Here is a 27,242-nt window from a genome sequence, read left to right on the forward strand (position 1 = left end):
GTGAAGGCTAGCCCGTCTGGTTTGATCCTCCTGGAAGAGCTACTGCAACACAAATTTCTGAAAAAGTTAATGCTGGATATGATAGAAAGACGTCAGAACACAGTGCATTGCATCTTGCTGCGTTTAAATGGTCTAGTCATAGTGCTTTGCAACCATAAGACAAATACTGACACCTCTCCACCCTTCAAAAGTGTCTACAATGGGCACGTGAGCATCAAAACTAGACCATGGAGCAAAGGAAGATGGTAGCCTGGTCTGATGCATCGCATTTTCTTTAAGATCTTGTGGGCTGCCGGGTGCGTGTGCGTTGCTTACCTGATGAAGAGATGGCATTAGGATGCACTATGGGAAGAAGGCAAGCTAGCGGAGGCATTGAGATTCTCTGGGCAAGTTCTTCTGGAGAACCTTGGGTCCAGGCATTCATGTGGATGTTACTTTACTGTGGGTGGTACATGTCAAACATTGTTGTAGACCAAGTACACCCCTTTATGAAAACGGTATTCCCTAATAGCAGTGGCCTCTTTCAATGGGATAATGTGCCCTGGCACACTGCAATAATTGTTCAGGAATGGTTTGAGGAACGTAACCAAGAGTTCAAGGTGTTGACTTGGCATCACGCACGCACGGCACTGATACACACACACACACACACACACACACACACACACACACACACACACACACACACACACACACACACACACACACACACACACACACACACACACACACACACACACACACACACACACACACACACACACACCACTGATAGATATGCACGCACGCTCGGCACTGATACGCGCGCACAGCACTGATACACGCGCACGCACGGCACTGATAGATATACACACACACGGCACTGATAGATATACACACACACGGCACTGATAGATATACACACACACACACGGCACTGATAGATACACACACACACACACACACACACACACACACACACACACGGCACTGATAGATATACACACACACACACACGGCACTGATAGATATATACACACACACACACACACACACACACGGCACTGATAGATACACACACACACACACACACACACACACACACACACACACACACACACACACAGCACTGATAGATACATACACACACACACACACACGGCACTGATAGATATACACACACACACGGCACTGATAGATATACACACACACACGGCACTGATAGATATACACACACACACACGGCACTGATAGATATACACACACACACGGCACTGATAGATATACACACACACACGGCACTGATAGATACACACACACGGCACTGATAGATACACACACACACACCACTGATATGCGCGCACGCACGCTCGGCACTGATACGCGCGCACAGCACTGATACACGCGCACGCACGGCACTGATAGATATACACACACACACGGCACTTGATAGATATACACACACACGGCACTGATAGATATACACACACACGGCACTGATAGATATACACACACACGGCACTGATAGATATACACACACACGGCACTGATAGATATACACACACACACACACACACACACACACACGGCACTGATAGATACACACACACACGGCACTGATAGATACACACACACACACGGCACTGATAGATACACACACACACACACACACACGGCACTGCTACATACACGCGCATACATACATACATACATACATGCGCATACACACACACACTCGGCACTGCTACACACATACATACATATACATACACACACGCACTCCGCTCTACTACATCTGACAAGCTTAGCTCTGCACACCGTCCACACGGACAATACATTTAGAGACGGGGGGGGGAGGGCGTCGGGGGTCTGTGAGAGATATAGGGACACACTCCTTACCTGCAGTGCAGCTGCTCTTCATGATGGCGCCTGCTATCTCCCTGCAAACAGCTTCTCTGCTGTGACTCTGACCTGCGTATGCGCAGTACAGAGCCAGATAGCAGAGGTAATAGACGGGAGCCGTTCATTGACTCCTATGCACTGGAGCTGCCGTATTCCATCTCTGTATGTGTCGTTAATCGACACATACAGAGATTAAAAAAAAATGGCAGCCCCCATAGAGCAGTAAAAGTAAGAATACAGTAAAAATTAGAAAGTGACGACACAAATAAATAAAATTTTTGTTTACATTATATCAAAAGCAATATAATAATTTAAAAAAAAATCATGACACCTTCCCTTTAAAGGATCTGCTGCTAATGTCTTGGTGCCACATACCACAGGATATTGTAGAGTTCAACCCTCGACAGGTCAAAGCTGTTTTGGTGGCATGAGGCCTATGTTCGTCTTCTACAGGCCTGCTTGATTATAGATTTTTACCAAAATAGGACATACTCTTTCAATGTGAATATGCTTCATTGCTGATTTTGTAGGGATGTTATTTTTATAATATATTTATTTTATGAAAACTTGCAATTATTTACATTCAAATGTGCTGTGCCCTGGTTGTTGCTTTTTGGGTTGTTTTTTTTCCCCTGAACATTTACTTGGTCCCATGAGGAGAAAAAAATCAAAAAAACTTGTTATACATGGCGCATATAATAATGGCTTTTTCCATTTAGGCATGCTGGTTTCAATTTTATATGCACTTTACTTTTTTGCATAGGTTCTACGACTTGCTCAAATGATCATACAAGCCAAGGAAACGGCTAAATCCATCTCCGACCAGTACCCAGATACCTCAGGCAGCCAGACAGTACTCTCTTGGTTTGGGTTTAACAATCAAGATCAGAACACCACTTACTCAGGCAATGACCTTGATGAGCTAGGGTACGATAGTATTCGGAAAACTGATGAACACCTGGAAAAAGCACTGGAGTATCTCTGTCAAATTTTCCGGGTAAGTGTTTTTATATGTGTATTTGTCCCGAGTAGAAATGTATACAAACTGAACAGGACAAGAAGTGATGGGATACTAGGGTTTATCTGCTTCTTAAACTGTGAGGTGGATCTCAATGGTGAAGTGACCCCCTAGTTGCTGGGGAGGCTGTTTTAACAGCAGTGATAAGCAGCTGCACAGGCCTTTCTCTGCAACGTTTTCTGGTTTAGCAGCATACCGAATCTCTGCTTATTTAAATGTAATACTGGGTTCAGGAGAGAAATGAAAGTAAATTGAGATATATTTTTAATTTTGCTGTGACTTTGGTTGCTTGTGAGGCCCAAGCATTAAAGGGGTTTTCCAATGAGAAAATTGAGGCTTATCCTCCGGATAGGCCATCAATATCTGATCAGTAGGGGTCTGACTCTGGGTGCCCTTGCCGATCAGCTGTTTTGAAGGGGCCATGGCGCTTGTGCGATCGCTGCTTCCCCTTCATTTCCTTAAATGCTCAATACTGGCGTTTGACTGAGATAGATGGCCTATCCTGAGGATAAGTCATCAATTTTCTCTCTGGAAAATTCCTTTAAAGAGACTCTGTCACCACATTATAAGTGCCCTGTCTCCTATATAAGGAGATGGGCGCTGAAATGTAGGGGACAGTAATGCTTTTTATTTAGAAAAACTATCTATTTTAAACCACTTTATGAGCGATTTTTAGCTTTATGCTAATGAGCTTCTTAATGCCCAAGTGGGCGTGTTTTACTTTAGACCAAGTGGGCGTTGTACAGAGGAGTGCATGACGCTGACCAATCAGCGTCATGTACTTCTCTCCATTTACACTGCACTAGCGATATAGTTATATCGTTATGTGCAGCCACATACACACACTATAACGTTACTACAGTGTCCAGATAATGAATATACATCCCTACCAGCCTGGACGTCATGTGTACTCAGAATCCTGACACTTCTGAATCTTTTCTGTGGGATTCCAGCAAGGCAAACGTAATCTCGTTTGAAATGACAGGTTAAATCGTAATCTTGCGAGATTACGTTTGCCTTGCTGGAAATCTCACAGAGACGCTACAGACGTGTCAGGATTCTGAGTACACATCACGTCCAGGCTGGTAGGGATGTATATTCATTATCTGGACACTGTAGTAACGTTATAGTGTGTGTATGTAGCTGCACATAGTGATATAACTATATCGCTAGTGCAGTGTAAATGAATGGAGAGAAGTGAATGACGCTGATTGGTCTCTGATTAGACCAAGTGGGCGTTGTACAATCGGCATCATGCACTCCTCTCCATTCATTTACACTGCACTAGCGATATAGTTATATCGTTATGTGCAGCCACATACACACACTATAACGTTACTACTAGGGATGTCACGATAACAGAATTTGGACTTCGATACCGATACTTCGTTTAGTATTGCGATTTCGATACCAATTTCGATACTTTGCCAACAGTAATAAAAAAAATAATTTTCTTCCGTTTTCTGATGTGAGGCGCGACGTGTGATGAATTTTGAACGTGCCTCACATTAATAGTAATTAATCCCATCCTGTTTCTCAGGTACATGATGGGGTTAATTACTATTAATGTGAGGAACATGGAGGTTAAATTCATCGCACCTCGCGCCTCACATTAAGTGAAAGAAAGCAGTGTTTATTTCATTTTTTTTTTTTACAGCGTACACATCATAAATGATGCAAAAAAAATTGTTGTGCGCGCCATTACTGAATGTGTATATTTTCTGTATTGAGACTTATTTTAATGTTTATTGTAAAAAAGGTGAATGTATTTTTTTTAAATTGAACAATACTTAGTTTTTACTTTTATTTTTAAACTTTAATGTACTGACATATATCAGATATGTGCCAGTACATCAACCTGTGGAGGATAGCACACAGGCTGTTGTTAGGACATACCTCAGTATGCCCTAACAAGAAATATGGTCAGACAGCCCTGGGGTCCGTCAATAGACCCTGGGCTGTCTGCCCATATATGGTATGGCCCTCGATCGCGTCACAGGAATTCCCTGTGACGCGATCGAGGGGCATCCCCCCTTCTCATTTTCTCCTGAATGCTGCAGTCAGCTGTGATCGCAGCATTCAGGGGAATAACGGCGGAGATGAGCGGTTTCTCTGATCTCCGCCATTATAGAGCAGGGTTGAGGTTGTGTAGTACAGCCATTGCCCCGCTCCTGACAGGAAGTGTGCGCGCGGTCAGCATGAGGTGATGCGGCCGGTGCTGCACTAATGAGCGGCGGTTCAGTCACTGAAGACAGAACATGGGGGTGTTTTGTAGTGCGCCCGCCATGTTCTGTCTTCAGTGCCGCCGCTCATTAGTGCAGCGCCGGCCGCATCGCATCATCCTGACCCCGCGGCACTTGTTATCAGGACTCTGGAGCGGAGCAATGGCTGTATCACACAGCTGCAGCCTCGCTCTCATACATTCATGTATTACTATACTGAGCTGTGCGGCTGCGCAGCGAAGTATCGAAATACAGGAAATAGCGGTATCGAACCGTTTAGAGATGCAGAGTATCGAAACGGCATCGAAGTTTCGATGCATCGTGCATCCCTAGTTACTACAGTGTCCTGATAATGAATATACATCCCTACCAGCCTGGACGTGATGTGTATTCGTGATGTGTCTCTGTGAGATTTCCAGCAAGGCAAACGTAATCTCGCAAGATTATGATTTAACCTGTCATTTCAAACGAGATTACGTTTGCCTTGCTGGAACCTCACAGAAAAGATTCAGAAGTGTCAGGATTCTGAATACACGACGTCCAGGCTGGTAGGGATGTATATTCATTATCAGGACACTGCAGGAATGTTATAGTGTGTGTATGTGGCTGCACATAGCGATATAACTATATCGCTAGTGCAGTGTAAATGAATGGAGAGAAGTGCATGACGCTGATTGGTCAGCGTCATACACTCCTCTGTACAACGCCCACTTGGTCTAAAGTAAAAACACGCCCACTTGGGCATTAAGAAACTCATTAGCATAAATCTAAAAATAGTTCATAAAGTGGTTTAAAATCGTTTTTTTTCTAAATAAAAACCACTGCTGTCACCTACATTACAGCGCCGATCTCCTTATCCCCTTAAGGACGCAGCCTAGTTTGGGCCTTAACCCCTTCGCGCTCAGGTCAGTAATAGTACGTCCTGCTAAGTAGAACGTTCGCGCTCAGGTCAGTACTATTACTGACCTGAGTAAACACGGCGCCATTTAATCCCGGCGCGTGCTTGAGCTGTGATAACTGCTGTTTCTGACAGCAGGCTATCACAGCTTAGTGTGCAGGGACCGATCGCGGTGGTCCCCGCCAATTAACCTCTTAGAAGCCGCGTTCAATAGCGATCGCGGCTTCTTAGGGGTTAAGCTGCCATCGCCGGCCTGCTACACGATAGCGGGCCGTGATGGCTACTATGGCAACCAGAATCCTAACAATGGACTCTGGCTACGCCATCGACGGAAGCCTAGTGGGTCCCGACAAAATCGGGACCCACTATGCTTGCTGTCAGCGAACAGCTGACAGCTCTAATACACTGCACTACGTATGTAGTGCAGTGTATTAGAATAGCGATCAGAGCCTCCTGCCCTCATGTCCCCTAGTGAGACAAAGTAAAAAAAGTAAAAAAAAGTTGTGTAAAAATAAGAAAATAAAAGATTTAAAAGTAATAAAAGTAAAATCCCCCTTTTTCCCTTATCAGTTCTTTATTATTAATAAAAATATATAAATAAACAAATAAACTATACATAATTGGTATCGCCGCGTCCGTAACGTCCTGAACAACAAAACGATGTCGTTATTTATCCCGCGCGGTGAACGCCGTAAGAGAAAATAATAATAAACCGTACCAGAATCACAATTGTTTGGTCACTTCACCTCCCAAAAAATGGAATAAAAAGAGATCAAAAAGTCGCATGTAGCTAAAAATGGTCCTGATCGAAACTACAGTTCGTTACGCAAAAAATAAGTCCTCGCACGACTTTCCTGATGGAAAAATAAAACAGTTCTGGCTCTTAGAATAAGGTAACACAAAAAATAAATTATATTTTACAAAATGTATTTTATTGTGCAAACGCCATAAGACATAAAATAAAACTATAAACATCTGGTATCGCCGTAATCGTATCGCCCGCAGAATAAAGTGAATATATCATTTATAACGCACGGTGAACGCTGTAATTTTTTTTTAATAAAAAACAATAGTAGAATTGCTGTTTTTTTAGTCACCACGCCACCTAAAAATAGAATAAAAACTGATCAAAAAGCCGCATGCACCCCAAGAAAACTACAATGGATTCCTCAAGGTCTCTAGTTTCCAAAAAGGGGTCACTTTTGGGGGGTTTCCACTGTTTTAGCACCACAAGACCTCTTCAAACCGGACATGGTGCCTAATAAATTAAATTAAATTAATTAAAGGTCACCTCTACTTTGCTCTAAATTCCTGTGAAACACCTAAAGGGTTAATAAACTTTTTAAATGCTGTTGTGAATACTTTGAGGGGTCTAGTTTCTGAAATGGGGTGTTTGATAAGGGTGTCTAATATATGGGCCCCTCAAAGCAACTTCAGAACTGAGCTGGAAACTAAAAAATAAAATAAAAATGAGGCAATACTTCGCTTCTTACATTATACTCCTAATGAGCCGTGCCCACCCCGAGATGACCCCAGTTTTGACCGTTTGTATAAACGGAGACCCCTATTAGACAATTTCAGTGCCCGGATTTCCCAGCATTCACCCCCGAGAAGTGTATTTCTATAGATGAATCCCTGGTACATTTGAAAGGGAGGCTTCAATTCCGCGAGTACCTGCCGGGTAAGAGGGCAAGGTATGGCGTGAAGATGTCTAAGCTGTGCAAGAGTGCATCAGGGTATACCTACAAATTTAGGATATATAAAGGGAAGGACACCAGTACTCAGCCCCCAGAATGCCCCCCCTTACTGGGAGTTAATACAAAAATTGTGTGGGATTTGGTGCACCCACTGCTGGACCAGGGTTACCACCTCTACCTGGATAATTTTTATACCAGCGTCCCACCCTTCAACTGCCTCGCTTCCAGAAGTCCTGCGGCATGCGGCACTGCTAGAAGAAACCTGAGAGGCCTCCCTAAGACTCTGCTTGGGCAAACACTCAGAAGGGGTGAGAGCAGGGCACAATCTAGCAGCAACATATTGTGTGTCAAGTACAAGACCAGGGAGATGCCACACCAGTACCCATGTACCTGTACGAGGTACCAGTACAGGGACCCCCAAACTAGACTGCATCCTGGACTACAATAGGTACATGGGAGGGGTGGACTTGTCAGATCAAGTCCTGAAGCCTTACAGTACTTCTGGAAGCGGGGCCACAGGCATCGTACCAGGGCAACACTTTTTAGGAGAAGTTCCCCAAACTGGCAAGAAGGGAAAAAGTCAAAAGAGGTGCAGAGTCTGCTATAAGAGGGGGATAAGGAAGGACACAATATATCAATGTGACGCGTGTCCCGAAAAACCAGAGCTCTGTATGAAAGAGTGTTTTAAAATTTATCATCCATCCCTTTATTTTTAATTTACCCCAGTTTTACTCGCTCTGATCCACTTCGCACAGCTTACCCCTCCTCATCTTTCCCCTCTGAGCCCTGCTGTGTGCCCAGGCAGCTGATAACAGCCACATGTAGGGTATTGCCGTACCCGGGAGAGCCAACATTACAGTTTATGAGGTGTATATCTCCGGTGGCGCATGCTGGGCACAATATATCGGACACTGAATCGGCATATATGTATAGAAAATTGCAAATTTCACTCTGCACCAACTGCTGCACATTATCTTTTACACAATACCTGTGGGGTCAAAATGCTCACTACACCTCTAGATGAATGCCTTAAGGGGTGTAGATTTTAAAACAGGGTCACTTCTTGGGGGGTTTCAACTGTACTGGTACCTTAGGGGCTTCTACGTACAAGACTTAGCACCAGAAAAGCTCCAGTAGGCCAAATGGTGGTCCTTTCCTTCTGAGCCCTGCCGTGTGCCCAGGCAGCTAATAACAGCCACATGTAGGGTATTGCCGTACCCGGGAGAGCCCACATTACAGTTTATGGGGTGTATGTCTCCGGTGGCACATGCTGGGCACAATATATCGGACACTGACATGGCATATATATAGAAAATTGCAAATCTCACTCTGCACCATCTGCTGCGCATTATCTTTTACACAATACCTGTGGGGTCAAAATGCTCACTACACCTCTAGATGAATTCCTTAAGGGGTGTCGTTTTTAAAACGGGGTCACTTCTCGGGGGTTTCAACTGTACTGATACCTCAGGGGCTTCTGCACACACGACTTAGCACCAGAAAATTCCCAGTAGGCCACATGGTGGTCCTTTCCTTCTGAGCCCTCCCATGGACCCAAACGGCAGTTTATCACCACAAATAGGGTATTGCCACACTCAGGACAAATTGGGCAACAAAATGCGGTATTTTATTCCTTGTGAAAATAAGAAATTTTGAGCCAAAACTACCTCTTATTGGAAAAAATATTTTTTTTTTTAATTCACAGCCCAATTCAAATAAATTCTGTGAAAAAACTGTGGAGTCTAAATGGTCACAACACCAATAAATGAATTCCTTGAGGGGTGTAGTTTCCAAAATGGGGTCACTTCAGGTGGGTTTCCATTGCTTTGATACCTTTGGGGCTCTGCAAATGCGACATGGCACCCGAAAACCAATCCAGCAAAATCTGGGCTCCAAAGAACACATAGCGCTCCTTTCCTTCTAATACCTCCCATGGGCCCAAACGGCAGTTTATGGCCACAAATAGGGTATTGCCGCACTCAGGACAAATTTGGCAACAAAATGGGGTATTTTATTCGTTGTGAAAATAAGACATTTTGAGCCAAAACTACATCTTATTGGAAAAAAGTTTTTTTTTTAAAATTCACAACCCAATTCAAATAAGTTCTGTGAAAAAACTGTGGGGTCTAAATGGTCACAACACCCATAAATAAATTCCTTGAGGGGTTTTGTTTCCAAAATGGTGTCACTTTTGGTGGGTTTCCATTGCTTTGATACCTCTGAGGCTCTGCAAATGCGACATGGCACCCGAAAACCAATCCAGCAAAATCTGGACTCCTAAGAACACACAGCGCTCCTTTCCTTCTGAGGCCTCCCATGGGCCCAAACAGCAGTTTATCACCACAAATGGGGTATTGCCGCACTCAGGACAAAATGGGGCATTTTGTTCCCTGTGAAAATAAGAAATTCTGATCAAAAATGACATCTTATTGGAAAAATTGTCATTCTTTTAATTTCACAGCCCAATTCAAATACGCGCTGTGAAAAAACTACGGGGTCAAAATGGTAACAATAACCATAAATTAATTCCTTGAGGGGTGCAGTTTCCAAAATGGGGTCAGTTTTGGGGGATTCCTACTGTTTTGGCACCTCAACACCTCTCCAAACCTGGCATGCTGCCTAAAATATATGCTAATAAAAAAGCACCACCAAAATGCACTAGGTGCTTCTTTGCTTCTGGGGCTTGTGTTTTAGTCCACGAGCGCACTAGAGCCACATGTGGGACATTTCTAAAAACTGAAGAATCTGGACAATACATATTTAGTTGTGTTTCTCTGGTAAAACCTTCTTTGGTACAGAAAAAAAATAGAATAAAATTGAAATTCAGAAAGAAAAATGAAATTTGCAAATTTCACCTCCACTTTGCTTTAATTCCTGTGAAATGCCTGAAGGGTTAAAAAACGTTCTAAATGCTGTTTTGAATACTTTGAGGGGTCTAGTTTTTAAAATGGGGTGCTTTATGGGGGTTTCTAATACATAGGCCCCTCAAAGCCTCTTAAGAACTGAACTGGTACCTTAAAAAAAAGGCTTTTGAAATTTTCTTAAAAATATGAGAAATTGCTGTTTATGTTCTAAGCCTTGTAACGTCCAAGAAAAATAAAATAATGTTCAAAAAACGATGCCAATCTAAAGTTGACATATGGGAAATGTGAACTAGTAACTATTTTGGGTGGTATAACCGTCTGTTTTTCAAGCAGATGCATTTAAATTCTAAAAAATGCTATTTTTTCTAAATTTTCTCTAAATTTTGCAATTTTTCACCAATAAACACTGAATATATCGACCAAATTTTACCACGAACTTGAAGCCCAATGTGTCACGAGAAAACAAATCTCAGAATCGCTTGGATAGGTTTAAGCATTCCGATGTTTTTACCACATAAAGTGAAATATGTCAGATTTGAAAAATGGGCTCTGAGCCTTAAGGCCCAAACTAGGCTGCGTCCTTAAGGGGTTAAGGCTCAGAGCCCATTTTTCAAATCTGACATATTTCACTTTATGTCGTAATAACATCGGAATGCTTAAACCTATCCAAGCGATTCTGAGATTGTTTTCCCGTGACACTTTGGGCTTCATGTTTGTGGTAAAATTTGGTCGATATATTCAGTATTTATTTGTGAAAAATTGCAAAATTTAGAGAACATTTACAAAAAATAGCATTTTTCAGAATTTAAATGCATCTACTTGTAAAACAGACGGTTATACCACCCAAAATAGTTACTACCGTGTCTTACTTTCTTTTTATCCCCAAAAGCCCCACTATGTCTTACTTTCGGGTTATGTCTTATATTGGAAAAAAATTTATTTATTTTTTTTTTTTTTTTTTTCACAAACTTTATTTAACTGTTTTACATTTTTTTTTTTTTAGTCCCACCAGGGGACTTCACTATGCGATGTGCCGATCGCATATATAATGCTTTGGTATACTTCGTATACCAAAGCATTATTGCCTGTCAGTGTAAAACTGACAGGCAACCTATTAGGTCATGCCTCCGGCATCGCCTAACAGGCAGATGCTGAAGGCAGACCTGGGGGTCTTTGTTAGACCCCCGGCTGTCATGGAAACCCGACGGCGACCCGCGATTTGTTTGCGGGGGCGCCGATCAGGTGACAGAGGGAGCTCCCCCCTCTGTCAAACACATTAAATGCCGCTGTCACTATTGACAGCGGCATTTAATGGGTTAAACTGCCGGAATCAGCGCGCGCTTCGATTCCGGCAGTTGCAGCAGGAGCCAGGCTGTGTATAACAGCCGTGCTCCTGCCGCTGATCGCGTGGGTACAGTCTCAGTACCCGCGCCATCACAGGACGGATATATCCGTCCTCCTGCGCGAACTAGCAGCTGCTGAGGACGGATATATCCGTCCTTCGGCGTTAAGTGGAAGTGGGCAGGAGGCGGCAATACCCCCGTGTTTCCCCGAAAGTAAGACATATGTCTTACTTTCGGGGTACGGCTTATATTAGCCGACCCCCCTGAAACCCCCGATACGTCTTACAATCGGGGGTGTCTTACTATCGGGGAAACACGGTAGTTCACATTTCCCATATGTCTACTTTAGATTGGCATCGTTTTTTGAACATTATTTTATTTTTCTTGGACGTTACAAGGCTTAGAACATAAACAGCAATTTCTCATATTCTTAAGAAAAATTCAAAAGCCTTTTTTTTGAAGGTACCAGTTCAGTTCTGAAGTGGATTTGAGGGGCCTATGTATTAGAAACCCCCATAAAACACCCCATTTTAAAAACTAGACCCCTCAAAGTATTCAAAACAGCATATAGAAAGCTTTTTAACCCTTCAGGCATTTCACAGGAATTAAAGCAAAGTGGAAAGGAAATTGGCAAATTTCATTTTTTCTGCCGAATTTCAATTTTATTAAAAAAAATTCTGGAACAGTGAAGGTTTTACCAGAGAAATACTACTAAATATGTATTGTCCAGATTCTGCAGTTTTTAGAAATGTCCCACATGTGGCCCTACTGCGCTTGTGAACTAAAACACAAGCCCTAGAAGCAAAGAAGCACCTAGTGCATTTTGAGGCCTCTTTTTTATTAGAATATATTTTAGGCAGCATGCCAGGTTTGAAGAGGTGTTGAGGTATCAAAACAATGGAAACCCACCAGAAGTGACCCCATTTTGGAAATTACACCCCTCAAGGAATTCATTTATGGTTTTTGTTATCATTTTGACCGCACAGTTTTTTCACAGCACCTATTTGAATTGGGCTGTGAAATGAAAAAAATTATATTTTTTCCAATAAGATGTCATTTTTATTCAAAATTTCTTATTTTCACAGGGAACAACATACCCCATTTTGTTGCCCAATTTGTCCTTAGTGCAGCAATACCCCATTTGTGGTGATAAACTGCCGTTTGGGCCCATTGGAGGGCTCAGAAGGAAAGGAGCGCTATGTGTTTGTTGGAGTCCAGATTTTGCTGGATTGGTTTTCGGGTGCCATGTCACATTTGCAGAGCCCCAGAGGTATCAAAGCAATGGAAACCCACCAGAAGTGACCCCATTTTGGAAACTACACCCCTCAAGGAATTCATTTATGGTTTTTGTTATCATTTTGACTCCGCAGTTTTTTCACAGCACCTATTTGAATTGGGCTGTGAAATGAAAAAAATTATATTTTTTCCAATAAGATGTCATTTTTGTTCAAAATTTCTTATTTTCACAAGGAACAACATACCCTATTTTGTTGCCCAATTTGTCCTTAGTGCGGCAATACCCCATTTGTGGTGATAAACTGCCGTTTGGGCCCATGGGAGGGCTCAGAAGGAAAGGACCACCATTTGGCCTACTGGAGCTTTTCTGGTGCTAAGTCATGTATGCAGAAGCCCCTGAGGTACCAGTACAGTTGAAACCCCCGAGATGTGACCCCATTTTAAAAACTACACCCCTTAAGACATTCATCTAGAGGTGTAGTGAGCATTTTGACCCCACAGGTACTGTGTAAAAGATAATGTGCAGCAGATGGTGCAGTGTGAGATTTGCAATTTTATATATATATATATATATATATATATATATATGCCATTTCAGAGTCCAATATATTGTGCCCAGCATGCGCCACCGGAGATATACACCCCTTAAATTGTAATGTGGGTTCTCCTGGGTACGGCAATACCCTACATGTGGCTGTTATCAGCTGCCTGGGCATACGGCAGGGCTCAGAAGGGAAAGATGAGGGGGGTAAGCTGTGCGGAGTGCATCAGGGTAAATTAAAAATCAAGGGATGTATGATACATTTTAAAACAATCTTTTATACAGAGCCCTGGTTTTTCGGGACACGTGTCACATTGGTATATTGTGTTCTTCCTTATCCCCCTCTTATAGCAGACTCTGCACCTCTTTTGACTCTTTCCCTTTCCACCGGTTTGGGGAACTTCTCCTGGAAAGTGTTGCCCTGGTACGATGCGTGTGGCCTCGCTTCCAGAAGTACTGGGTGCCCCCCTTCCTGGTCCCTAAAGATTAGATCTTGAAATTCCAGGAAAGTTCCCCTCTGGCCCTTCCTGGTCCCTAAAGATTAGATCTTGAAATTCCAGGAAAGTTCCCCTCTGGCCTGCACATCGACGTAGCACGTACGCATTGTACAAAGCCATCTGTATGATGTGCCCGGCCAGCTTCTTATACCACACCGCATGGCGCTGTAGGGCTTCAGGACTTAATTTGACAAGTCCATCCCTCCCATGTACCTATTGTAGTCCAGGATGCAGTCTGGTTTGGGGTGGCCTTTCCTTCATATATCCTAAATCTGTAGGTATACCCTGATGCACTCTCGCACAGCTTATACATCTTCACGCCATACCTTGCCCTCTTACCCGGCAGGTACTGGCGGAATTGAACCCTCCCTTTAAAATGTACCAGGGACTCATCAATAGAAATACACTTCTCGGGGGTGTATGCTTGGGAAAACCGGGCACTGAAACGGTCTAATAGGGGTCTCCGTTTATACAAACGGTCAAAACTGGGGCCATCTCGGGGTGGGCACGGCTCATTATCAGTATAATGTAAGAAGCGAATTATTGCCTCATTTATTTATTTTTTAGGTTTTAGTTCAGTTCTGAAGTTGCTTTGAGGGGCCCATATATTAGAAACCCCTATCAAATACCCCATTTTAGAAACTAGACCCCTCAAAGTATTCACAACAGCATTTAGAAAGTTTATGAACCCTTTAGGTGTTTCACAGAAATTTAGAGCAAAGTAGAGGTGAAATTTACTTTTTTTTTTTGTCAGAAAATCCTCTTTATACCATTTTTTTTATAACACAAAAGGATTTATCAGAGAAACGCAACTCAATACGTATTGCCCAGATTCTGCAGTGTTTAGAAATATCCCACATGTGGCCCTAGTGCGATACTGGACTGAAGCGCCGGCCTCCGAAGCAAAGGAGCACCTAGTGGATTTTGAGGCCTCCTTTTTATTAGGCACCATGTCCGGTTTGAAGAGGTCTTGTGGTGCCAAAACATTGGAAACCCCCCAAAAGTGACCCCAATTTGGAAACTAGACCCCTTGAGGAATCCATTGTAGTTTTCTTGGGGTGCATGCAGCTTTTTGATCAGTTTTTATTCTATTTTTAGGTGGCGTGGTGACTAAAAAACAGCAATTCTACTATTGTTTTTTTATTCTATTTTTTTTACGGCGTTCACCGTGCGCTATAAATGACATATTCACTTTATTCTGCGGGGCGATACGATTACAGCGATACCAGATGTTTATAGTTTTTTTTTATGTCTTATGGCGTTTGCACAATAAAATACGTTTTGTAAAAAATCATTCACTTTTTGTGTTACCATATTCTAAGCCAGAACGTTTTTATTTTTCAATCAATAAAGCCGTGCGAGGACTTATTTTTTGCGTAACGAACTGTAGTTTCGATCAGTACCATTTTTTGGTACATACGACTTTTTGATCTCTTTTTATTCAATTTTTTGGGAGGTGAAGTGACCAAACAATTGTTATTGTGGTACGGTTTATTATTATTATTTTTTACGGCGTTCACAGTGCGAGATAAATAACAAAATAATTTTGTAGTTCAGGCCGTTACGGACGCGGCGATACCAATTATGTATAGTTTATTTGTTTGTTTATATATTTTTATTAATAATAAAGGACTGATAATGGAAAAAGGGGTATTTTTACGTTTAAAACTTTTATTTTCTTATTTTTACACAACTTTTTTTAACTTTTTTTTTTACTTTATTACTTTGTCCCACTAGGGGACATGAGGGCAGGAGGCCCTGATCGCTATTCTAATACACTGCACTACATGCGTAGTGCAGTGTATTAGAACTGTCAGCTACTCACTGACAGCAAGCATAGTGGGTCCTGACGTTGTCAGGACCCACTAGGCTTCCGTCTATGGCATAGCCGGACGCCATTGTTTGGTGTCCGGTTGCCATAGTCACCATCGCCGGCCGCTATCGTGTAGCAGGCCGGCGATGGCGGATTAACCCCTAAGAAGCCGCGATCGCTATTGAACGCGGCTTCTGAGGGGTTAATCGGCGGGGGAGCTCCGTGATCGGTCCCGGCACATTGAGCAGTGATAGTCTGCTGTCGGAAACAGCAGCTATCACAGCTCATGAACGCGAACGGCGCCGTGTTTACTCAATGACATACTATTATGTCATGGAGCGCGAACGATGCACTTACCATGACATAATAGTATGTCCTGGAGCGTTAAGGGGTTATATAGGAGATAGGGCACTTATAATGTGGTGACAGAGCCTCTTTAACGTGTTCTGGCTGGTGAGGCCCCAATAGTAGAAATCAACTGAGAAGCCCTGGTGTAAAGCATGGCTTCTCAATTTTTTTTCCTGAGGCCTCACTGGCCAGAACATGGTGATTTGGTGGGCCTCGCTATTGGTCATAATCCATGCCCAAATATTTTAAAAATGACCTTTTTATCTTAACATTTAGCTCCTGAAGTCAGTATAATATTAAAATAAACAGAAAATTATATCTTTAAACCAGAGATTGGTTTATGTAGAGAAAGGCCTGTGTAGCATGTGTTCACTTCTGTCAGAACTAACTCACTGGCTGTGCTTTACCGACCACTGAGAGGCTCCTCACCACTGAGGCCTGCAGTGCTTCTCAATCATCCATGCAAGATTGTTTTGTATCATACACACAGATTCACTATATATTTTTGTGGCCCTATTAGTTCTGACATAGTAATGGACCTAATGAACAAAAGTCTTCGGCACACAGTGTTTGTAGTTTAGAAAATAATTTTTATTTTTTTATTTTAAAAATTATCCAAAAAACTTAGTGCGACGTTTTGGTCTTATGACCATCAGGCCCTGAGTCCTACTGGCAAGGAGTTAATCCTGTAGTTGGTGCTTTGGGTATAATTGCGGCTTGTCGCTAGTGATCGTGCCATTACTTTCGGCAAGCCGCAATTATACCCAAAACGCCAACTGCAGGATTAACTCCTTGCCAGTAGGACTCAGTGCGACATTTCGGTCTTATGACCTTCATTAGGCACTAAGTTTTTTGGCAAATTTTGTAGTTTGAATAAAAACTAAAAATTATTTTCTAAACACTGTGTGCCAAATACTTTTTGTTAATTACGATTGGATTGGGACCCTATCTGTGCACCTACCAAGTCTAGTGCGATCTGAACCACTACATAGTAATGGACCTAGTGATGACCAATTGATGGCATCAATGTAGAAACTTATGTGGCAGCACAGCTTCCTCTTAATTCTAGCTGAAGACTCCATTGTAAAAGCAGCCACATATTTTTTGCATCAGTGAAAAGGTTGTATATGGCATCAAAGGCAAGTGTTGCGCATGACACTAACTATGGTGAAGTTTTTGTTTTTTCCCTAAATTAATTTTTGCAATCTTTTTTTCTTAGCTGAATTCTGCACAGCTCAGTCAGCTTACAGTAAACTTCAGCAATGCGCAGAATGAAAGCCAGAGAAATCAACTGCCCGATTTTATACAAAATGAAAACGGGGTCTATCTGACCCCACTGGGCAGACAGCAGGTAAGAGGGGTTATCCGACTTGTGGAAAAATATTAAAACCGCTACAAATGTGAAATAACAAATCCGTACTTTCTACTTTCCCCCAGCCATCCAGCGCTGACACTCTGGCTGTCCTTCCTGTCTTTGTTTGCAAGCGACCTGCATGTGACCACTGCAGCCAATCAGAGGACTTAGTGGTCACATTCCATATACCTGGCATCACAGCTCCCATTGTGGAGATGTAACTTAGGGTATGTTCACACACTTAGCCAAAAACGTCTGAAAATCCGGAGCGGTTTTCAAGGGAAAACAGGTCATGATTTTCAGACGTCTTTTTAAGCAACTCGCGTTTTTCGCAGCATTTTATACGGCCATTTTTGGAGCTGTTTTTCTATAGTCAATGAAAAACAGCTCAAGAAGTGACATGCACTTCTTTTTCGCTGGATTTTTTACGCAGATTTACAACAAAGCAAGCGTAATCTCGCGAGATTACGCTGCAAAACTGTCATTTAAAACGAGATTACGCTTGCCTTGCTGTAAATCTCACGCAAACGTTACCGAAGTGTCAGGATTCTGAATAGACGTCCTGGTTGGTAGTGATCTCTATTCACTGTCCGGACACTTCAGTAACGTTAGTGTGTGTTTGTGTGTATGTGGCTGCACATAGTGATCTAGTAAGATTACTATGTGCTGTGTAAATGAATGGGGAGAAGTGTATGAAGCTGATTGGTCAGAGTCATACACTTGTCTCCAACGCCCACTTGGTCAAAAAGTAAAACACGCCCAGTTGTCCATGAAGAAACTCATTAGCATAAAGCTAATATAGGTCATAACTCCGTCAAATGATCGTTTTTCTAAATAAAAAACACTGCTGTCACCTACATTACAGCGCCGATCAGATTATGTAGGAGATAGGGCACTTATAAAGTGGCGACAGCCTATTTAATATGATGGATAAATTAAATAATTTTTTTCTTTCAAAGTGTAGCCATCTCCTGTTGATTCCAACCCTGGTCCTGTGCAGCATTGCCTGCGCTTGCGTGGTTTTTGCATATTTCTGTAATGTACAGGATGGCCGGTGTCTCTGGAACGCTCCTCTTAACAGCCCTAAAGCCATTGACTACATGTGCCTACCACCGATGCTGCTGTGGGGCTAGTATATAGCTGAATCGGCAGCATGAATATTTAGGCCTACCAAATAGGGGCACACCAGGAAGTGGTAGGCAGCCCCTTTAAAAAAAACAAAAAAAAAAACTTGCTGGGAGAGTTAGGACGGTTACTGAAAAGCAGTTGTTATGAAGAAAGCTCAGTCAAAATGATTGATGTTTCCAGAGTAAAATAACATTAACATGAAAGAACTTTATTTAATAAATAAAATATCAAACCAGTATCTTCTTTTTATCTGCAAAACGAATTAGGGGTCACTTCACGCGTCGGAAAACGTGCCAAAACACGGCCGAAAATGCCTCCCATTGATTTCAATGGGAGGCAGGGGCGGTTTTTTTCCTTTGTTTTTATTTTTTTCCCGTGAGTGGAAAAAAAACAGCTCGCGGGAAAAAGGGACATGCCCTATCTTCATGCGTTTACATCTCTGACCTCCCATTGAAGTCAATGGGAGGTAGAGAAAGCGTATTTCGCTGCGTTTTTTGCCTGCGGCGTTCAATGTCCGTGGGTGAAAAACGGCATGCAGGCAGAGCAAAATCTGCCTCAAAATTCCAAATGGAATTTTGAGGCAAATTTTCTGCCTGCAAAAAAAACTGTGTGAACCCAGCCTTAGGGGAATTATTTCTTAACTGCTTAGGACTCCACTTGGAAGAGGCAGTGACAGGGATTGATCATCAGAAGTTTAGTTCCAAGTTGATGATGATAAACTTCTGCAGTGTCCAGTTTGTCTGTAATGAGAATTGACTAGTTTTATAGTGTCCAACGCATGAGATGGTGGATTTAATAAATTAGATCCTTTCTGGCTCATTGAGGTTTTTAAAAGGTTTATCATTGAGAAATATTGCCACGTGTACTCTGCTTGAATGGGTGTCTGCAGGAGGAATGCATAGCCACTTGCAGCTGCCGGCACCCCCTCCCCCTCTGGCATTGTCACCTGACTGGGGCTTACAGCAACCATAGATACATTTAGAAAGGGGCTTGTCCAAATAGGTCTACTTCTTTAATAATAAAACATATTTGACCCATATTATGAACCATAATTGCTGGTGGATTGGTCATTCTGAAGCTCTAAACAAAAATGGGGGCGGTGACTGCTTCCATTTTGGTCGTGCTCTCCACCCAAATGTCCTGGGCTGTTCTTAATTAGAATATATTTGGTTCCTACCTGTCCTGGGCTCAGCCCAAGAGAGAGAGGTAAGTCTCCAAAATAGGGATACAATGTTCAGTGTAGGGACCCCCCCTGATAGAGGTCGCCTTGTCGTCGCAGGTGGGCTCGCACATTTTGCTCAAACTGAGCGCTAAGAACCTCACATTTATTAACATAACTATAGCAGTAATGCAATAAAAATGCATAATAAACAATAAATGAATGTGGGTGTATATATCATATCTTTCTATCCCTCTATCGTATAATACAGATACTAAAGGTCTGATGTGAGAGTTTCAGAATGGTAACAAGAAAATGCAGATACACACCGCAGAGATATAGATAGATAGATATTTTCTTGTTACCGTTCTGAAACGATCCCGCAGCACACCTTTAGTATCTGTATTGATAGAAATCAAGTTGTGATGAATTGCATTGACCTGAGGGGGATTTCCTGTGATAAGGTGGAGTGCTCAGTGTGTATGAACTCTCCTGCCCAGTCACTGACAGGTGACTGATGCCTTTCTTTATCCTCAACACCAGGAAGTAAAAGGTCTATGGTACAAGTGTATCACACTGTTCTTTGACAGGTAGAGAAGAGATAATGAAGTTACCTGTACTCCGTATAAATGGCAGCACATTTAGTGGAGCAAAGGTTTTCTAGCGCTGGATAAGCTTTACCCCCTTTTAAACTTACTTTTTGTGTTGGCTGAGGTCCCTCTTGGTTTTCTAATTTTAGATAATGAATGGATTATGCAAGTTTGATGTACAGTACCAAGGTGATCCTGAGCTCCAGCCAATCCGGAGCTATGAGAATGCAACACTAGTTCGATTCCTGTACCAGCTTTCCAGTGTATTAAATGAAAGGGTAAGGTCTTAAATATTTTTATTTTGATAAATGGCATGTTGGTGTCTGCTTGCCCAATGTCCAGATTGTAATGCTTCTGCACCTTGATTAGTTGATCTTTTTATCTTCCAGTTTGGCAGTACATGTGCTTCGCTGTGCAGAAGAGAGGACTTTCTGGGAAGGTTTTGTAGTTATCATCTGATCAGCAGACCAATTGCACAGAGGCTGAGCCCCATGCAATCCAGTAGTCTCTATGACCCAACAATTCCCCGACTAAGTCTACGATTCCTTGCCAGTTATCGAGTCCTGATGTACTTGGTTCTTTTCTACTTTGCATGTGTCCGCATGTTGTCTATGGGACCGGTTTCCTGTTCACTCTTTCTTCTTTTTGTGTACATTTTCTATGCAGCTATCATGACTTTATTCATGCAACAGGAGAGACCACACCAGGACTGATGTGTGTTCTTTTATTATAAAAAAAAAAGTTTTATGCTGTAAACAGTTTGTTTTTTAATGGGGAAAAAAACGGATAATGTGAATTAAAATATGTTTTTCCCATTGTGTATGTGTTTATGAACCAACTAAAGAAAGGAATCTTTTAGACCCTCTGGTTTCTGTCATGGGTGTCTAAGGAATTACTCCGTTCTAAAGCCACATTCCATCATAATGCTGCCACATTTTTGCTTCTGTATTTTGGCTGCAAGCCCCAGGGTTTACCCATTATGCAAGTATGCTGAATATATACTACCATAGAACCCTATGATCTAAGTTCAGTTCACTTGAACCGTTCAAGTGAGGCCTCAGACGGAGATCATACAGATTATAAAATATAGTTTGTAACTCTTTAATTCAGTGTTGTGTTTTTGTTTTATTTGTACATGGGGTTTGTTAAATTCCTCACGTATTAGGATGCATTGAAAAATGTCACTGGGTTTGGGATTTGCTTTGTGAATTAATGAGAATAGGTGAATCTATTCTCCCATTATATTCTGTGGACCAGAAAAACAGGCAAACTGAATTGCTCACCCCTAATCCTGTCCAGATCTGAGCCCGAGTATCTACTTTTCTATTGAGAGGCTGTATAGAAACAGCTGCCTCACCTCAGTCAGAGAATCTCATGAGATTTAGGGTATGTTCATACGCACTAATTACGGACGTAATTCGGGCGTTTTTGCCCCGAATTACGTCTGAAAATAGCGTCTCAATAGTGCTGACAAACATCTGCCCATTGAAAGCAATGGGCAGACGTTTGTCTGTTCACACGAGGCGTATATTTACGCGCCGCTGTCAAATGACGGCACGTAAATAGACGCCCGCGTCAAAGAAGTGACCTGTCACTACTTTGGCTGTAATTGGAGCCGTTATTCATTGACTCCAATGAATAGCAGCGCTAATTACGGCCGTAATGGACGCGGCGTTCAAGCGCCTGCACATGCCGTTACGGCTGAAACTACGGGGATGTTTTCAGGCTGAAACATCCCCGTAATTTCAGCCGTAACGGACGCCCTCGTGTGAACATACCCTTAGACCTCACGCTGCTGAAAGCGAAACCTATTGTCTCTTGTAATAGTGAGGGAAATTCTCTGTACTGCTAAAGATACGTCTTTGAGAAAAGATTTGGTTATAGTTTCATCTGTCACTTAGTTGAGAAAAACAGATCGGTCCTCCTTAAAGGAATAGTGTCAGCAAAAAAAAATTTTTATATCAGTTTGAGGTTAGCGTTTTGTAAAAAACTTGTGTTTGTGTGTTACTTTTTTACTTTTTCTTCCCTATGGGGGCTGCCATTTTTTACTCCATTTCTGTATGTGTCTATTAACGACACATACAGACATGGAGTACAGCAGCCCCAGTCCCATAGTGAATGCGAACGGGGCCCGTTCCATCCACTATGGTGTTCGCCGTCTGTGTGGGAACGGCGCATGCGCCGCTCCCACACAGTCCAAGTTGAACTGAGCGCCGGCCGGCACCATTTTCCTGTGGACCGGAAGTTGCGGCCAGACAGTAATATTACTACTACCGGTCGCGGCTTCCGGACTTGTGCACTGAGAGCTCACTAGAGCGAGGGATTTTTTCCCAATTTTGCAGCATAAAGCAATGTGGTTGCTTTACCACATGCAATGCTGCAATTTTGGGAATTGCTCCATCTAGTGACCAGCAATGGGAAATATTATAAATTAGAATCTAATTTATAATATTTCCTGACTCGTGAAAAAAATTAGAACAATGTTTAATCACCTACACACTAATTGTTTAACTAAAAAAAAAAAATACATTTTTTGCTAACCCCACATTCCCTTTAAGGCATTAAGATTGGATAGGGTTAATGAATAGATAGTAGTTTCCCCCAACTGACAATGGCTGCCTAACATGTTTGTACTGGTACAGTAGTTATGACTCACATTGGAGGGAATCTTTGATTTATTATAATAAACAAAATGCAAAAACATATGTACAAAATATGCCTGACATCAAGCATTAATTCTTATACATATTAGATCACATGCTCTGCGCTAGATGCTCACCACCGCAAAGTGTCTATTTTATACAATTAACATAGGCACAGAGCTGTAATGTAGCAAGACAATGCACTCCTTATTTAACTTGTCCAATCCCACACGGTTATATAACTCTTAATGGCAGGTGGCAATAAGCTAGGATATGCAGGAGTATGAAGACAGTCCAGAGGAACTTCCTTTTATTGCCGTCTATGCCACCGCGAGGCAGGCTTGCCGAATACTCTGTGCCCAGGTTGTCAGAAGAGCTGTGAGCGAGTGCTTGTCAGGAAGCTGGAGAAGTTTAGATGTCATACAGCGATATACAGACTGCAGGAATGGGTTTGCTTCTGAAAAGAATACATTAAACGGAAAACATTAAGAACCTATCACAGTTTATTTCTCTAGATCGTGAAGTATATAAGTTATTATAAGTATATAAGTTTGCATTAGTTAATGACTACCTGTGGATTATAAAAAGGAGCTGCCTTCTTTACAACCACTTTTATGTCTTATTCGGGCAGAATGCACTAACAAAGTGAATCCATCTCTAGGAGCGTAGTTGTCTGTGGTAACAGCCACAAAGACATTCTCCATAAATGAAGTGCTGTAAAAAGCATCCCAATTTCTACTATTTTTGCATATTTGTCACACTTATTAGACAAAGACAACCCAATTAAACACAAAGGAGGGGGGGGGGGGGGGAGACACAAACCATGGGTATATACTGTTGCCACTAGGTATGTTTACACGGGCTATTTTCAGCCGGTTTTTGGTCCGAAAAATCGGAAGCAGAACGCCTCCAAACATCTGCCCATTGATTTCAATGAGAAAACCGGAGTTCTTTTCCGATGAGCCGTTTTTTTACGCGGCCGTTTTGAAAAATGGTCGTGTAAAAAAAGGCTGCGAAAAAAGTGCAGGTCACCTGTTGGGACGTTTTTGGACTGTTTTTTTCATGGACTCTATTGAAAACAGCTCCAAAAACGACCATAAAAAAAATGTAGTGAAAATCGTGAATGGCCAAAAAAAAACGTCTGAAAATCAGGAGCGGTTTTCCCTTGAAAACAGCTCCATATTTTGAGACGTTTTTGAGTTTGTGTGTGAACATACCCGAAGAAATAAAAATGGTTCAGCAGAATATCAGCTGCTTTTTTTAAGTTTTATTTTCCTTATTTCTCCTACGGTGGGCAACGTTGTCCCCCTGACTTTCCCTCCAGGCGGGGAAATGATATCAATCCCATTACACCATTGTCCCCCTGCAAGCTCCGCTGTCGCCCACCGGCCTAAGGAGCATCCCTTTACTGCTTTCCACCAGCATTCACGCTATCGCTGCTGGTCTCCAACTTGCTGGGAGCAAGGTTTGAAGTTGGAACGGGTGGTAATTAGGCCATTACAGCCAAAAACAGCCCCCTCTCGGCCATTACTGTTTATACCTGCACTAAATGCAATTTTTCATGTGGCCAAACTACCAACGCTGTGACATGCCCCTAAGCCAAGCAGCTGAGGCCCCACCAACCCCAGTGTTGCTCACGCTTAGTGACGGTGGGGCCAAACCAGGGCTGTTGGTAACCTCTCTGTCACCCAGGTCTATGATGGGCTTTTTGGTTGGCCTGTGACCAGCCCCCTCAGGATTCTCCACCCAAGTCATCCTCGGCTGGTAGGCCTCAAAAGCAGGAAAGATCTGTACAACAGGCTTCTGTATTGCCAACCTTTATCAGTATCCCTTCTCCAAAGCCACAGATAGGATAAACTCTCCCCCATACCTCAGGATAAGTTCTGTCGTACCACTCCTATGGGGAAAAAAAAAAGCCTAGTCTCGTTTTTGGCCCTTTTGTAGGTTCACCACTAATTTGCCTTCCAGATAGCAGTCCTATCAGAATTCCAAAAACAGGCCTTCCTTCAAGACCCCATCTTTCCTGGCACCCATGCACTAAGGTTTCCAATTCCAGCATGGAAAAGACCAATTTAGCCTAACGGTGCACCTTGATTCGGATGAGGCGCAAGCTTCTGCATTATGAGAATGTTTGGCTCGCACATTTAGGACACTTGGGAAGTAGTATCCTCAGAATACAAAATCGAATTTACCAGTCTTCCTCCCGACTGTTTCTTGCAGTCCACACTTGGTCACCTTCCAGAGCAACCACTACTTTTTTTTTTTTTAACACAATAGTTCCTCTGCTGCAAGGAATTATCCCCATGCCTCCAGATCAGAGATTCTGCAGCTTCTATTCTAACCTTTTACTTGTACCAAAGAAATACAGGTCGCTTCGCCCCATTTTGGATCTGAAAAGGCTGACCGCTAAACATCCAGGTCCATTATTTCCATATGCGGTTTATCCGTGCGGACCATTGTGGACATAAAAGGACTCATACCTTCATGTTACTGTTTGCAGATCCCATCAGCACTTCCTGCGCTTTGCAATTCCATTTCATTATCAATTTGTAGTGCTTCAATTTGGTCTGGCAACAACGATGACACACGGGGCTAAGATTCTCTCCGTGGTGATGGCGTTACTTCAAGAACCTGGACGACATTCTAATAAAGTCTTCGTCTAGGTAGGGAAACATAACCGCTCTCTGGCTACCTTAACCTGTTTCCGTTGGATTAATGAGGAGGTACATTCAAGAACCACACAGCTCACGTTCTGTGGTATCACCCAGAAGCCTCTTTCCCTAACAACCTCTCCTAGAATTGTGAGTGATATTCCGTTGCACTGGACATACCTTCTTGCCAGCCTTCCAGTGCAAGTACTAACTGACAACGTCCTAGCCGTGGCTTCTCTGAATCACCAAAGGAGACTCTACCATCACCGCTGTGCTCTGAGGCCACAAGGATTCTAACCTGAGCAGACACTCCCACCCCTTCGGCAGTGCACATTCCAGAAGTCAACAACTAAGTTGCAGACTTTCTCAGCCACTAACAAGTCAACCGAGCGAAGTGGTCTCTCTAATAGGGGACCACTCTCCCAGGAACCTCTTTTCCACCAGATTTAAAGGGAAGGTGTCATGGAATATTTTTTTATCATATTGCTTTTGATATTAACATAAATTTTATTTACTTATATTCTTGTGTTCTACTTTTTACTTCTGTATGGGGACTGCAATTTTCTTTTCATCTCTGTATGTGTCGATTAACAACACATACAGAGATAGAATACGGCACATACAACCCCATAGAGAATGCGAACGGGAGCCGTTCCATTCACTGCAGCGTGGGCCACTCCCGCACAGACCAAAACAAATCTCGTTCACAGAGCAAAATCCGGCACCATTTTCTTGTAAACCGGAAGCCGCCGTCGGACAGTAAGATAACGACTTCCGGCCATATGTTCAAGGAAGCGAAGGAATAGGAGCGGAGGTGGCAGCGGCGCCAGGAGCAGGTAATTTATGTTTGTGTATGTGATGTGTGTATTATGTTCGTGTTATACTGTCTGCTGATCACTGTATCTAATCCTCCTACACTGTGCAGTCGCTCAGAAAATGGCAGCACACAGTGTAGGAGGTTTGAAGATTCAAACCCCTCCTTCTCCTGGCACTAGCCAGAATAAGGAAGGGGGGATTGTGTGAGGACACTAGAGAGAGTCTACCCCACATTTGCAGCATAAAGCAATGAGGTTGCTTTACCACATTGACCATCCTGCAATTTTGGGAACTACTCCCTCTAGTGGCCAGCACATGGAAATGTTATAAATTTGAATCTAATTTATAATATTTCCTGACTTGTGAAAAAATTAAAACAATGTTTAATTACTCAAATAATAATTGTTTAACTAAAAAAAAAAAAAGATTTCTAGCGCCACATTCCCTTTAAGGCTGCTACATTTACTGGTGTGGCTGTTGAGGCAGCTGTTCTGAGGGCATGTGGTTTATCAGCACAATGCTCAAGGCAAGCAAACCGTTCCCT

At 42.6% G+C, this 27,242-nt stretch overlaps 2 protein-coding genes across 7 annotated transcripts in view; one reads left to right on the plus strand and one right to left on the minus strand.

Moving 5' to 3' along the window:
• SMPD4 (sphingomyelin phosphodiesterase 4) overlaps positions 1-21,694 on the plus strand; it is a 72,382-nt gene extending 50,688 nt beyond the window's left edge. For both annotated transcript variants that reach the window (XM_075831927.1, XM_075831935.1), the window contains 4 exons: positions 2,645-2,878; positions 17,578-17,709; positions 20,739-20,867; positions 20,979-21,694. In XM_075831927.1, coding sequence (XP_075688042.1) covers positions 2,645-2,878; positions 17,578-17,709; positions 20,739-20,867; positions 20,979-21,302 — 819 coding nt within the window. In that variant the 3' untranslated portion in view covers positions 21,303-21,694. The remainder of the gene's footprint in view (positions 1-2,644; positions 2,879-17,577; positions 17,710-20,738; positions 20,868-20,978) is intronic.
• Positions 21,695-23,246: 1,552 nt separating this feature from the next.
• Positions 23,247-27,242, minus strand: part of MED15 (mediator complex subunit 15) — a 53,433-nt gene continuing 49,437 nt past the window's right edge. For all 5 annotated transcript variants that reach the window (XM_075831985.1, XM_075831959.1, XM_075831967.1 and 2 more), the window contains one exon: positions 23,247-23,688. In XM_075831985.1, the coding sequence (XP_075688100.1) occupies positions 23,552-23,688 (137 nt within the window). In that variant the 3' untranslated portion in view covers positions 23,247-23,551. The remainder of the gene's footprint in view (positions 23,689-27,242) is intronic.

The sequence above is a fragment of the Rhinoderma darwinii genome, chromosome 1 (assembly GCF_050947455.1).
Source record: "Rhinoderma darwinii isolate aRhiDar2 chromosome 1, aRhiDar2.hap1, whole genome shotgun sequence".
Lineage (NCBI taxonomy): Eukaryota > Metazoa > Chordata > Amphibia > Anura > Rhinodermatidae > Rhinoderma > Rhinoderma darwinii.